At 44.1% G+C, this 12,863-nt stretch overlaps 1 protein-coding gene across 6 annotated transcripts in view; it reads left to right on the top strand.

The window, feature by feature from the left end:
- VRK2 (VRK serine/threonine kinase 2) overlaps window positions 1–12,863 on the top strand; it is a 38,779-nt gene that overhangs the window by 25,155 nt on the left and 761 nt on the right. For 5 of the 6 annotated variants that reach the window (XM_059468923.1, XM_059468921.1, XM_059468924.1 and 2 more), the window contains 5 exons: window positions 4,406–4,526; window positions 6,278–6,336; window positions 7,497–7,690; window positions 10,638–10,793; window positions 11,086–11,292. In XM_059468923.1, the coding sequence (XP_059324906.1) occupies window positions 4,406–4,526; window positions 6,278–6,336; window positions 7,497–7,690; window positions 10,638–10,793; window positions 11,086–11,292 (737 nt within the window). Of the gene's footprint in view, window positions 1–4,405; window positions 4,527–6,277; window positions 6,337–7,496; window positions 7,691–10,637; window positions 10,794–11,085; window positions 11,293–12,002; window positions 12,095–12,863 lie in introns of all 6 variants that reach the window. The other variant, XM_059468925.1, reaches the window with a different exon arrangement.

Genomic DNA, 12,863 nt, shown 5'->3' with positions numbered 1-12,863 from the left:
GAGCAGGAGGTGGTTTTAAGTGAAAGAAGAGTCACTAGCAAGCAAAAGATTGGATGGGCTTCTACAGCCACCTCTGGAAGCTGCCAGGAATGTTCAGAAGCAGCAAAAATAAGGAGAGAAGCATTTACAACTCTGTCACATCTGAGGACCGTGCCTGGGGAAGGGCTGTTGTTCTCTACTCCAGGAATTCAGGCAGGTAGTGAATCTCAGCTGCTTGCCCACCCCCACTTGTCAGGCCCTTACCTTTGTGATTCTTTTTTCTGCCACACAGATGTGAAAGAAGAGTTAAACTTCTGCCACATGTCCTTACTGCAAGCCTGGAACCTTTTGCTTCCGACCAGGTACCGGCATCTCCTGCCACCACCGTTGTACCTGCCACCAGATCTCATGGTGACATTGCCCTGCACCTCCCAGCCTTCCCACTCCATGAACTTCTCCCATCAGAGCAGAATCCCAACCCTCTTTCTTTCAGCACATCCCATTCCATCAGTCCTGATTCCCTCCTGGCAGCTCTGCTGTGTGTTCCATGTCCATTCATCCCATCAAGTGTCTGTAGGATCCCAGTTTGGGACAGAGCGTCCCAGGCTGGCACAGGAGGTGTCCCTCTCTGCCATGTCACAGGCTGGCTTCTCTGGAAGAGCTGTGGTGGTGCTGTGGGTTTTTCTTTCCAGCAGTCCATGGTGGTGGTAATTGTCAGGGAGTCCTTGAGCACTGTGCCAGTTTGAGGAGAGCAGAGCTGGTTCCTGGCTGGCTTTTGCCCTGTCTGAGGCTGGATAACTCTGTGGAATGGCCTCCAAGCACTAAAATGTATCATTAATTTAATGTATTTCTCTAAGCTCTTCTGTGGAGCCACCCACTATTCCATTGGTCATCATCCTGCTGCAGGAGCTCCTCAGACTGGCCAGGACCAGGGGGAAGCAACACTTCCTTATCTGCTTTGGGGTTTTTTTGTCTTCTCATTCTCCTACTCCTAATAGCAGCAGTGATTTTTGTCAAGTCTTGTATTTGTCTGGTTTTTAATCATCTCAGCCTTGGGTTAAGTTCTATCACTTTGTGATGATACATTTTAATCACAATTGCCTTTCACCATGATTAACCCTCCTTTCCTTTAAGGGCTTTTGCATTGCTGGCTGTGGTGTGAGTTCTCTTTGCTTGTGAGTTACCATAAATTGGTGTCCTGTAATGCCAGTGAGAATTGGAGGTGCCACTGCCCATCCATGCAATATGAGCAACCAAAATGATCCAAATGATTTTCATGTTTATGAAAAGCTTCTAATCCAAACAATCACTAATAGTGAAATTATCACGTAGCAGTGCTAATTAAAAATAAGAAAATATTTCATATGTCAATTGTTAAATCTTTACAAAAGGCTGGAGAAAATCAGCTAAACAGAGGCCATAGAGAAACCTCCCATTTTTACTTTTGTTTCAGAGGAGTTCCTGGGAGCAGTGGAGTTTTGAGAGCATATTGTGGCTGTTGTGATATCCCTGATCTATTTGGAAATAATAATCTGAATATAAATTAGAGTGCAGATAGCTGCCAAATTCAGTGTACAGAGATAAATCATCTATTTTCTTCTAAGGTGAATTGCTTCAGTTATTCTGAGTTATTGGAGCCTGTGCCTGTGTGTTGAGTATGTTTGTGGTATATTTAAAACTCTGATTTCATTGATGTGGTTGTGAGTTCATCAGCTTCAGTGGAGTTGTTTCTGGTTTATCTTGGCAGGACTGAGAGCAGAATCAGGCCTTAAATCTCCAAATTAAAAAATTAAACTTTAAAGACACTGTGAAATAAAATACCACCAATATGTTCCCATTAAATACTATTTCACGAGAGACTAAAATAATAGTAAAAAGATCCTGTGAGTAGAAAAGCAGAAATCGAACATCTATTAAAAAAAGAAGAAAAAAAGGCAAGTTTTTTTAGCAGAGAAGTAAGAATTTGATTTAAATAAGTACTGGTTGGAGTGTACTCTCTTGTAACTGTGACAAGTTATCAAGCAGAATTGTTTTATTTTCACCTGGCTGTCATATTTAAAGTGAAGGCAGATTGATTTCTCTCCATTGATGTTTATCAAGAATTCCTGTAATCTTCAATTGTGGGAGCAGATTTATTTTTGCAAGTAAACATATCATTGAAATTTATCTGTTAGTGCTGAATTTGACATGAAAATCTAATAATTCCATTGTCCATAGATAATAGTAACTCGTTAAAGATTAATCAATTACTTTTTAACAAGAATCTAAATGATTTCAAAGCTTGAGGGATTTCGCTTATATGGAGCAGAGGGAAAGAAGCAAGTACAAGCAAAGAATCAAACGCTGACATTTTCAAGTGGTTCTACAGAACCCCCATGTAAATGTCTGCATGCAGCAGCCCTTGTGGTGGCCTGGGAGATGGAGGGATGGGGACTGACTTACTGTCTCCTGTGGGACATTTCCTGCTGCTGCTGGGCAGAGGTGCTTTGGCTCCACGGACCTTTTTGTGTCCCTGTGCTTGCTGTGCCTTTGGGCAGGTGTCAGCCAAGGCTTTTGCTTTGTCCCAGGAGCTGCAGGTGAGAGGGAACATCATTAGTCACAGCCAAACTGTGAAGAAACTTTAATCTCTGGGACTGTTTTGTCAGAAAATGACTTTTCTTTTGGTACCTTCTGAAATCTGATTGGTTTGCTGTTATTTATAGATGCACATCAATGAATCCCCCCCGTGGAAAAAAGCTTTTCATTGGAATTCTGAAAGTTTTCCTCAAAAGGCCACTTTCTGTAGCCTCTCTCACCCAAACAGGTGCCAGAAAGGCATTGTGAAAATTAGAGGATCTGCAGTCAAAAATGCTGGCTTATATGGATCGAATCTGGAATTGCCATAATGGCAAAAAGAGTTGTGAACACGTGTGTGTGAATGGAATTGTTCCACAGTTACTGGGAGATTTATGGCCAGAGAAATCACTTCAGAACAGCAAGTGGTAGAGATTGTGTTTTTATTTTAATATGGGAGCCAAGTCTTGCATTAGGACGTTGCTGAATCCAGGGCAGGAAACAAACGACGCCCAAGGGACAGCGCAGCGGTGTCGGATCCAGGGCCTTTCATAATCCCGAGCCTAAGAGCAGTTAAGATAGGAAATGTATAAAAACTAATCTGCTGCTTTTACAGTAATGTGTGTACAGCAGCGAGGGACAGTTATGATGTGTTGGCACCGTGGCTTTTAGCAGATGACTTCTTAAATTAAAAGATAAGTTCACCGAGTGACTTTCTGGAATTTATTTAATGAAGGCTCATAAAATATGATATCTGTTTACAGCTGGATTAACAGTGCTCAGCTACTGGTCTTTACACTGGATAAAAAGTGCCAAACAAGTCTGAACTCTCCTTTCCTTCTTGGAAAGCACAAATTCATTTTGGAAAAGCATAAATTTACTTCTACATCTGTCTGTCTTTAATCACAACAAGCAGTTTCTGGTTTTGTAGATTCCATGTGGTTTTGACGTGCAAACTGCAGGCTGCAAGTCAAGGAAATCCTGCATTGCTCCTTCTTGTTCAGTTTTAGCAAGTTTGGTTTCCCCTGAGTAGCAGCAAGCACTAGCAATTCTGTTGATATTGCACTTTTCCCCTCCCTCTTTCCCTAGAAAGATTTAACTTCAGTTTATCTGTGTAGATGATGCTCAGAGAGAGTTAATTTTTGTTTTAATTTTGTCTCCTGTATTTGTGTCTGCCTGGGGTGTGCAGGGAGTAAGTTGTTGCTGAAATAAGTTCCCTTTTGGAAGCAGCAGTGGGAAGTTCACTCAGGACTTTGCTGAGCAGCGAGTGCACTTTGGGCAGTGCAGAGCTCGGCAGGCGCTGCTGGAGCCGGGAGCAGGCTCTGGTGAGGCAGTGCACACTAGATGGCACTTTTGTCCCAGCATCCGAGTTCAAACGGCTCCACGGGAGAACAGGAAAGGCCATCAGTGTTTAGTCTGCTCTCACAGAGTCCCTGCATGACCAATGTGGACCCCATGGACTTCCTGGAACATGTGTTAGCAATTTAGCAGCAGACATTTATTTCTTTGTTTTACTGCTTGGCTCTTTGAGAAAGTGTTGGTACTCAGTTATGGGCTGTCTGGATCATGTCAGAGGCCATGGGGATCAAGTCCATGTGACAGGCCAGACTGAGGAAGGATGGAGTTGGAGGAGGTGAGGAAGCTGACCCTCACTTGAGCAGGAACAAGTCACTGCCTGTCTGTGGCCTGTGGCCAAATGCCGGGGCGGTTCAGGTCTAATACAGCTGAACAAACAAAACACTTTGCCCATTTGGCTTCTTCATATTTCATCAGCACCAGTTCAATCAAAGTCTTTTCTATTTCCTAAGAAGAGGTTCCTATTCTTAATTGTATTTTTTTTTCTCTTTCCCCCTCCCCCTTTCCCACATTTTAGCCCCATCCAGGCGAGGTGACCTTGAAATCCTTGGCTACTGCATGCTGCACTGGCTGTGTGGGAAGCTGCCCTGGGAGCAGAACCTCAAGGACCCTGTAGCTGTCCAGAGTGCGAAAACAAAGTAAGGACAAAACCTCCCCACACATGACACACCAGCCTGGAGCCCTGCAGCATCCTCACTGCTTCCCAGCTCTGGGAAACACAGCTTTGCATGCCGTAGAACAGCACCTTAGGAGAAAGCTAAAGCAATTTTCCTTAATTAAGAGAGATGTTGGAAGCAGTTAAAATGGGAACTTTATGTGCATGTCTGCGCTCCTTTGCATGTTTATGTCTGTGCTGCTGTGAGGAGAGGATGGATTCCAGTGCACAGTACACAGGCATTTTGTCTGCTGTGTATTTTTCCAATACTCTTTTTTTACCAAGAAATCATTTGTGAATTAGCATGGGCCTTGGTGCACATACAGAAGGTTGTTGTGTGCTTCCATTAAACTTCACGGGCGCTTTGCAGAGACCATAGTACAAACATCTCGTGGAGGTTTTTCCACGTGTGCACTCAATTTATTTAACTTTCTATATGATACTATTTTTCAGATGTTATTCTGTAGGTTTTTAATGTTACATAAGCCTACTGCCATTACAAACAATTAAATTCCAAACCACTAAGGAACTTGGTGAAAATCTTTCCTTTTTCCCGGCATGACTTGGAGCTCACTGGAGCAACAGTGCATCAGTGTTTTCTTCCTCTGCCCTCCCAGCTGGGACAGGAGGGAGTTAACTGCACAGGGTACCTGTAGCAGGCTCCACAGCAAAGTTTCCCAGAGCTGTAGCATCACAATAGCAGGAGCAGCAGACTTTGAAGTAGGGCAGGTCACAGCAGAGGTGCCTGCTGGGGCTGGCCGATCCCTGAAATCAGTGTGGGACAGGGAAGGGTGGCTGCAGCTGGGGATGTTGACACCCTCTGCTGTGTTTAATATTTCTCCTTTAGAAGTTCTGATCATTACACAGCCCCCTGCAAGGTAACACTTATACAATTCAATGGGAAATCAATTTAATCCATCAAGCTGCTCCAGTGACTCTTCCCTTTCTGTTAACCCTTGGATGGCTCATGTTTCCAGGATGCTGAGCAAAAAGAGGCTTCAAAGAAATGCACAGAAAATTACACAGATTCCACTTATCAGAAATATCTTCTTATTCTAATGAATTGCATTCCTAGAATTAGGTATCTTGCCCAGGTTATCCCTCTTATCTGTCTTAATTTTCAGCTTCCTCTGGGTGCTGAACTGCCCAAGATGAGGGCTGGTGTTTTTCCTGTTTTTAGGAATTGATGCTGAGCTTCTTTGCTGTTTCTGGATGGACAGGAATTCCACCTGTGGCCCTGCTGTTTATGAAGTGTGTGGGACATGGGGTGATGTGACCTCCCTGTCCCCTTGTGGCCCTGCCGTGCCTGGGTGTAACTTTGGCAGCCACGTGCTCCATGGCAGAGGGGAGCTGATGCTAAATGATAGGAAAGCAGAGCAGAACTGCTGCTTAAATTCCAAAATAGAAATTGGAATCATCAATCTGAAATCAGAACAAGCCATTTGGCTCAAAGGGCTTTTGTTTTTCCTTCTAGAAAGCTTAAAATATGTACAAATTAAAACCTAAAGTGCAGTTTTAGGTGTCAGCCTGGTCTTGGTGAAACCAGCTGTGTGCAAAGAGTTAAAAATGGAGCTGGTGAGGGGAGATGTGGGTTCAAAAGAAGTCCTGTGAATCATTGGCTCTCCTGGAGGTCCACTCCCTTTGGAGCTGAGACTTGCTGTCTTCCTAAATCCCAAATGAGGAATCACCAGCTCCGAAAGCGCATTAAACTGTTGCACTCTGGTGTTGTTGCAGACTTATGGATGAGCTCCCAGATTCAGTGCTGAGGTGGGATCCTCCTGGAAGCAGCTGCAGTAAGTGTACTTGCACCTGTACCCTCTGGCTCTTCAGCCTCTTCCTAAACACAGCTCAGTGTCTGACTCTGGGGGGGAGCAGAAGAGAAGGGAAGAAACACAAATTGAACAAAGTCTTTGGAAAAAAAAAAGAATCTTGCTCAGTCTGTGCTGTATCCCATGGAGTGACATGAGGGATCCTGGCCATATGTAATCCAAGGTGTTGGGAAGCAGTGACTATCTTGGAAACAGAAGTAGCTGTTAGCATGGAAATAGTAAGCAACTGTCTACCAAAGGTTTATTGCTCATTGCTCAGAGTTTGAAAAAGCAAATGGATGCACAGTTTGTCTTGTCTTGTTTCTTCCTTCCCTGAAATACAAAAGTAACTCAGGGAAAACACCAAAGGTCAGTATCTATTTTTGATTTATTCCCTTATTTTCTTAGCACTTTTGTATTGGAATTACTGGAATGCAGTGTGTATTAGGTGAAATTTATTCATGATGTGTATACATATTTAATAAATCTTTCCTGCTGGGATTTGACCAGATGCTAATATCTGGTGTAGCACTCCAGTTTTAGGATACACTTGGGTCTTCAACTGAAAGAAAAGTTTGAACCCCCCATATGTTTTTCCTACTAGCATTATTTCTGCCCATTCAATGGTTTCCCTGTTTTTTGAACCACTTGATGGAAAAATGTTGCTGCTGTTGGACTGTTTTGGGATGCAATCAGAAAAACAATAGTAGTGTTTGAAGAAAAAAAAAAAAATTGTATTTTTCCAAAACATTCCCAGTATAGTATTTATGCAGATTAAAATAATACTGTTCAGAGTAATTAATATTTGAGGGGATATTGTGATCTATCAAAGACTTTCTTCTTTTAAACAGAACTATCAATCCTTGCTGGTACAATGTTTTAAATTTTATCCTTGGATAGCTGTCAGTGCTGTGGGAATTAGTGCATGAACATAACGAGATGGAGCACTTCAAGTCTGGCTTGTTTATCCAAGTCTGTCTTTTCCTTTTCTCCTCCCAAAAAGACAAGACATTGTCAGTTCTGTGTTTTGAGTGTGCCTTCAGCTGAAATTGTGTTGTCTCGTTTGGCATCCGTGTTGGAATGAGATCCTCTCTGAACTTCTGGGGTTGCACTCAGTGAAATTCACACTCTGATCTGCTCTGCAGGTGAAATAGCCAAGTTCCTGGCCTCTGTTTCTGGCTTAGCTTATGCTGAGAAGCCCAAGTATCACGTGCTGAAGAAGATCCTGCTGGATGGGCTGGAGTCGAGCGGGATGCGCTACGACGGCCCCCTGGAATTTTCCACAGCAGCAGCAGCAGCAGCGTGCGCACGGAATCACCTCGCTGCCAAGCTGTCCAGGGTGAGTGAGACAGCTCTGGGAGCACTCCTGACACCTCCTGCCTCTTGCCTTCCCTCTTGGACAGGAGGAAATAGTTAAAGCTCTCAAAATGAGACTGACACAGCAGTTCTTCTGCCTTAAATACACCATGTTTGTTAATTCCTGTTTCCCCTGGCTTTGCTAAAAAGTGGAATGTCAACCCTCAAGGAGGAAGAACTGCCATGAGTCCTTTTGACCCACAGGCTCTCACTTCAAAGCAGTAGGTCTGTGGAGAATGATTTACTTTCAGGATAATGGGGAAGTCAAGGACTTTGTTCACTAACATCTTGAAGACAGGCCTGAATGCCAGGTTTTTCCTTCGTCCCAGATTAAAAGCAAAGTTACCTTTATTAGTGCCAGCATTTAATTCATTTTCTTGCTTTCAGGCTGTTCTTTGTCATTTACCTTTACCCTCCTGCAGCCCCAGTGTGGAGATGTTCCTGTGACTTTAGCTGTGCTGTTGGTGTGCACTGGCACAGGGTTTTCCAAGTGACACAGCTCTCCTGTGCTATTTTCCTGCAGTGCTGTAAGTTAATAAAGCCCAGCTTCCCTAAGCAGAGAGGGAGGTAATTAGCAGTTTTGCTGGGAAATGTCAGTGCCGTTGTTCCTGTGGAAGTGCCCGCGTGCAGCAGCCCCGTGTGGGGCTCTGGGGCGTGTGCAATAAGGCAGGGTCAGGGTCCCATCCATTTTTAATATTCCTGGTGAACTTTGGACCATCACAAGTGTTCGTGAGCCAAGAATGCAGGATGCAAACTAATGTGACTGATAGGCTGCGAGATGAATGGTGATTCAAGTATCAGTGCACAGATGGTTCTGATTTGCTGAGTTTTGTAGCTGCTGCAACTGAAGACATAAAATATCCTTCTAGTCATAAATTAGCTCTTTGGAAGCAAAACCTTGGCACCAGAGCTTTACAACCTTCAATTAGTAGGAAAAGAAGTATTTGAATGACTGTGGTATTGACATCTGTAGGCCTGCATAGTAATCATTCCTAATAGAAGAGAATATCTGTTTGAGGGGGTTTTGCATGGCTAATTAACCACCAGTGAGAATATGTAATTTTTTCATGATCTCCTGATTGTCACCTTTCTCTCATGATACAATTAGACTTTATTGTAGCAAGTGCCTCACAAACCAATTGTCAGCACTATTTACGTATTGTGGAAGGCAGAACAAAAGTTCATGTTTAATGAAAAGGTACTGGGTTTTGATCTTGGTAATTACAGATACTTACTTTAGCACTTTTATTGACTTTTCTGGTTTTAACCCCTTTTTTCTTTTAACAAATCCAAAAGCTATTTTGGTGACTGGACTTGTGTGGCTGTGACAGTGACCACTGTGCCCTCACTCATTTGAGAAGTTCTTTTAAGTTTGCACTGTTTTGTGAACTGACTCTGAGCATCAGGTAGCTGTTAACTGATCTCCAGCTGATCCTGCTGGATCTCTGTTTCACAGCAGTCTTTGATTTCTCAGAGTCAGACACTAAATAGTAAATCTGTTTCCTTCTTAAGCCTGGACAAAAGCTCGACAGTCTGTAGCATAAAAGATGATTCCAACCTTGCAGGCTGCAGGAGCTGCTGCAGCACTGGATATTTGCAGGTCACACCCCCCTGGAAAATCCCTGGCTGAGGAGTGAATGGTTGTCACCATTCCTGTGCTGCAGGACTCAGTGGGATTGGGTGTGATGGCCAGGAACAGGATCAGGGGAATGCCTGGGTGTTACTAAATCTTGGCACCTGTCAGCACTTTCTCAGGGAAATCTGTAATGCTGAGTGTCTCACTGCTTGGAGCAGTGAGAACACCAGGATCACCTGTGTATGACTGCAGCCTGTTCCTTCAGCCAGTTCTGCTGCTGACACGAGCCAGTTTCCTGTAGGCATTTGCTGCTAAACAGCTGCAGAAAGGCAATTTTAGGTTATCCAAAGGATTTAAGGAGTACTTAAATACAAGTAGAGAGGGCAGGTAACTGAACTCTCTTGAAATTTATTGCTATTTTCAGCAAATGCAATGTTTCAGTGGCCTGGTGCACTTGGTGCTGCAGCCCTGACAGTGCTGGGTGACAGGCAGCTCTTCCCAAAGCATCTCTTCATGGCACTGCCTGGAGTGATCCTAGGCCTGACTCTTTTCATCTGTGTTCCCTTTCCCTCTCTCCTTTTCTTCACCAAACACTTCTCCCATTGAAGAGAGAACCTTGGAACAGTGGGAGCCACTGCAAACAGGCCTCTGTCTCCTCGCTTGTTGCTTGTGAGCAGGATCTGACTCCAGCTGGTCTGATTCCTCCTGTACCACTTTGGTACCCAGGAAATGAGGGGATTTGGGGTTAATTCCCTTCTGAAGAGCCATGAACACCTGTACCAGAGACTCCTGTAGCATCAGCTCCTTGATGATGTGCAGAGGACTGCATGGATTTTAGGATATTGCTCCTGTGTAGAATATGAGTCTAATCTTGAGATGGCATCAAAAGTGTAGCAGTGGCTATATCCTGATTCTTGGTTCCAATGGCACACCAAAGATAGGTGATAAAATATTATTTACATTAATTCCCATATTTGTTTACCATGTTTTTGTCTCTGGATAAATATTTTCAGCTTTTCCTCTTACAGTGAAAGTGCTGATGTTGGGAAAGGAAAGTGGGGTGAAAGTGGGTGGAAAGCCAGGTCACTGCTTGCTTGATCTTGTAGAAATCAGACTAAAAAACAATTGCATTAATACCAACCTGTAATTTCATTAGGATGAAATATGGTCATTTTCAGATGTAAATCCACTTATTTTCACTTCTGGAACTTTAAGTGAAAACTTGGTTTTGCTGTAAGTCCTGTTTGGAAAGTGATGCAGTTGTTTAAGGTGTGTATATATGGTGAAGATAATTCTTTTTCTGTGTGAATCTGGGCTTTTTTTCACCGTACAAAATGCTTACTGTGCACCCCAGGTTCGCCTCCCAAAGCCTCCAGCAAAAGCAGCTCAGCAGAAGGGAAAAAAGCCACAAGGTGAAGAAGCTGCCTATCAAAACCAAGGCACACAGCTCCTGGAAAAAGGAAAGCCAAACACACGGAGCAGGAGGCGTCCCCAGGCAGAGCTGCAGCAGGTGAGGATCTGGGGGTGGCAGCAGCACCCAGCTCTCCCTGTTCATTAGCTCCATGTCCATCTCGTGGGGTGGGTGAGGAGAAACAGGGCTGGGAAAGAGCCACGGGCTCTGTCACAGACTCCAGGAGCCGGCAGAGGCTTGCTGGCTTCCAGTATTCCAAAGAGAAACCTGAGTCTCTGGCAGCCCAGGGCATAAGTGCCAGGAGGGCAGTGCCTGAGCTGCCCCAAGCCTGGCACCTCCAAGTGCTGGATCAGGACCTGGCCTAACTCTGAACTCACTGAATTCCTTTCAGCAAACACAGTTACTGTCTGTACCTCAGTGGGCTCCCTTGGCCAGGCCTTCCCTAAAGCCAGAGCAGCAGAAGGAGGACATGGGGCAAGAGGAGCAATCCAGCTACCTGGGCAGGCCCCAGACCCGGGGAACACGCCGGCAGCTCCACGTGGAAGAGAAGCCACTTCCATTTTACACTACACAGCAGGAGCCTGAGCACCCAAAAAAGGTGAGGGGTTTGGTGTTGCCATACAACAGTCACAGTGCCTTCAGAAGGAAAGATCAGCTTTTCTAAAAACAGGAGTTTCAAAAACCCCTTGAGGGCTCAACTACGTGTAGACAAACTCTGTTTGCCACACACACTAAAGGTTTGTGGGCAATTGCCTGTGTGCACTATTGGCCATCTACCACTGCAGTTTGTGTAGCTGCAGAGCAAAGCCCTGCACAAGGATGCAAATTGTTATTTCACAACTCTTCTGTCTCCCTTTGTGGACCCTGTTGTTTGCTTGGTAGAAACTTGGTTCGTAGTTTCCTTCTGTGTGTAGTGGAAAACTTCACAGCATTCATTACTTAAGTCCTTAAATTCTGAGTTTTACATCAGAGGATTTTAGCAGTTAACAAAACTCACCTTGAATATTGTTTATTTGGTGCATAAAAGGGCTGAATGAATAGTTTGTCTTACTCTTCAACCATACAGGGAAAAAAAAAGAAAAAATGAATCAGTTTTAGTACAAATAATACAGCCCCACGTCCATCTGAGTGGTCACTCTGTGCTCCTGTTCACCAGAGAGCGCTGGTGATTTTAGTGAGTGGATTCCACCCTGGTTTCCTTTCATATAAACAAATAACTTGGTTAAATGAGGACAGCTTCTAATAAGCACAAAAATGCAACTTTAAAGGTAGCTTTATGATTAATCCAAAATTCTTTGCTTCAAGCAGTCTGACCATCACTGCCTGGAGACTCCGGTACAAGCTGGGAGAGGGAAGCAGCAAAAGCACAGCTGTACCTGAGAGCACCAGGCAGGACAGTGGTGAGCAGAACCATCCTGGGAGATGTTTTGGCTGCCAGCAGGGGAGATGGTGTTTGACAAGTCAAACACAGCTTTGAAATAGGAAAGCATTCCACTGTTACTTCCTAGTCCTCAAATGTAAAGTTTTTTGCAGAAAAGGGACCAAGCACTGGGCTGGTGGTTAGATGGTATTTGTGTTTGGATTTAGTTTTTCTAATGGAAATGCTGCTATTCCAATAGGATTAAATATGCTGTTTCTGTGTAGAACCATTCTGCATAATAGGGGGGCTTTAAATGGGTGTCAGATAACATTTAAGCCAGCCAAATGAGAAAGTGGAGAAGGAAAAAAGGGAGGATTCTCTTAGCTTCATTTTGCAGAATTCCTCTCACTGATTCAGGAGATTGGTAATGGAAAGCTCTGTAGGAAACCAGAGCTGTCCCTGGCACTAAGGGACAGTTAAAAAGAGTCTTGGCTAAGAGAAAAGTGGGATTGTGGTGTTTGGGGATCCCTTTCAGAGGTGGAGGACAGTGCTGGCCAAGGACAGAATTGCTGCTGGAGATGTAGAACAGCCCTGGCACCCCTGGCCAGCCACACAAGCCCCGCTCTACAAGTTTACGTTCCTTGTGATGGGCACAAGTTTGACTTCACTGTGAAATGCAAAACTTACACAAATCAAACCAGCACCTTCACCCTTAAAATCATGTCTTGAGTTTCCAGGATAAACCTTTATTACACAGGAGAGACTGAATATATTAAACATTTTTGGACACAAGTCAAAGATAAAGAAGA

Source organism: Ammospiza nelsoni, chromosome 3 (assembly GCF_027579445.1).
Source record: "Ammospiza nelsoni isolate bAmmNel1 chromosome 3, bAmmNel1.pri, whole genome shotgun sequence".
NCBI classification, from domain to species: domain Eukaryota; kingdom Metazoa; phylum Chordata; class Aves; order Passeriformes; family Passerellidae; genus Ammospiza; species Ammospiza nelsoni.
Note: the sequence above shows the minus strand (reverse complement) of the source record. Positions and strands in the feature narration are given on the sequence as shown.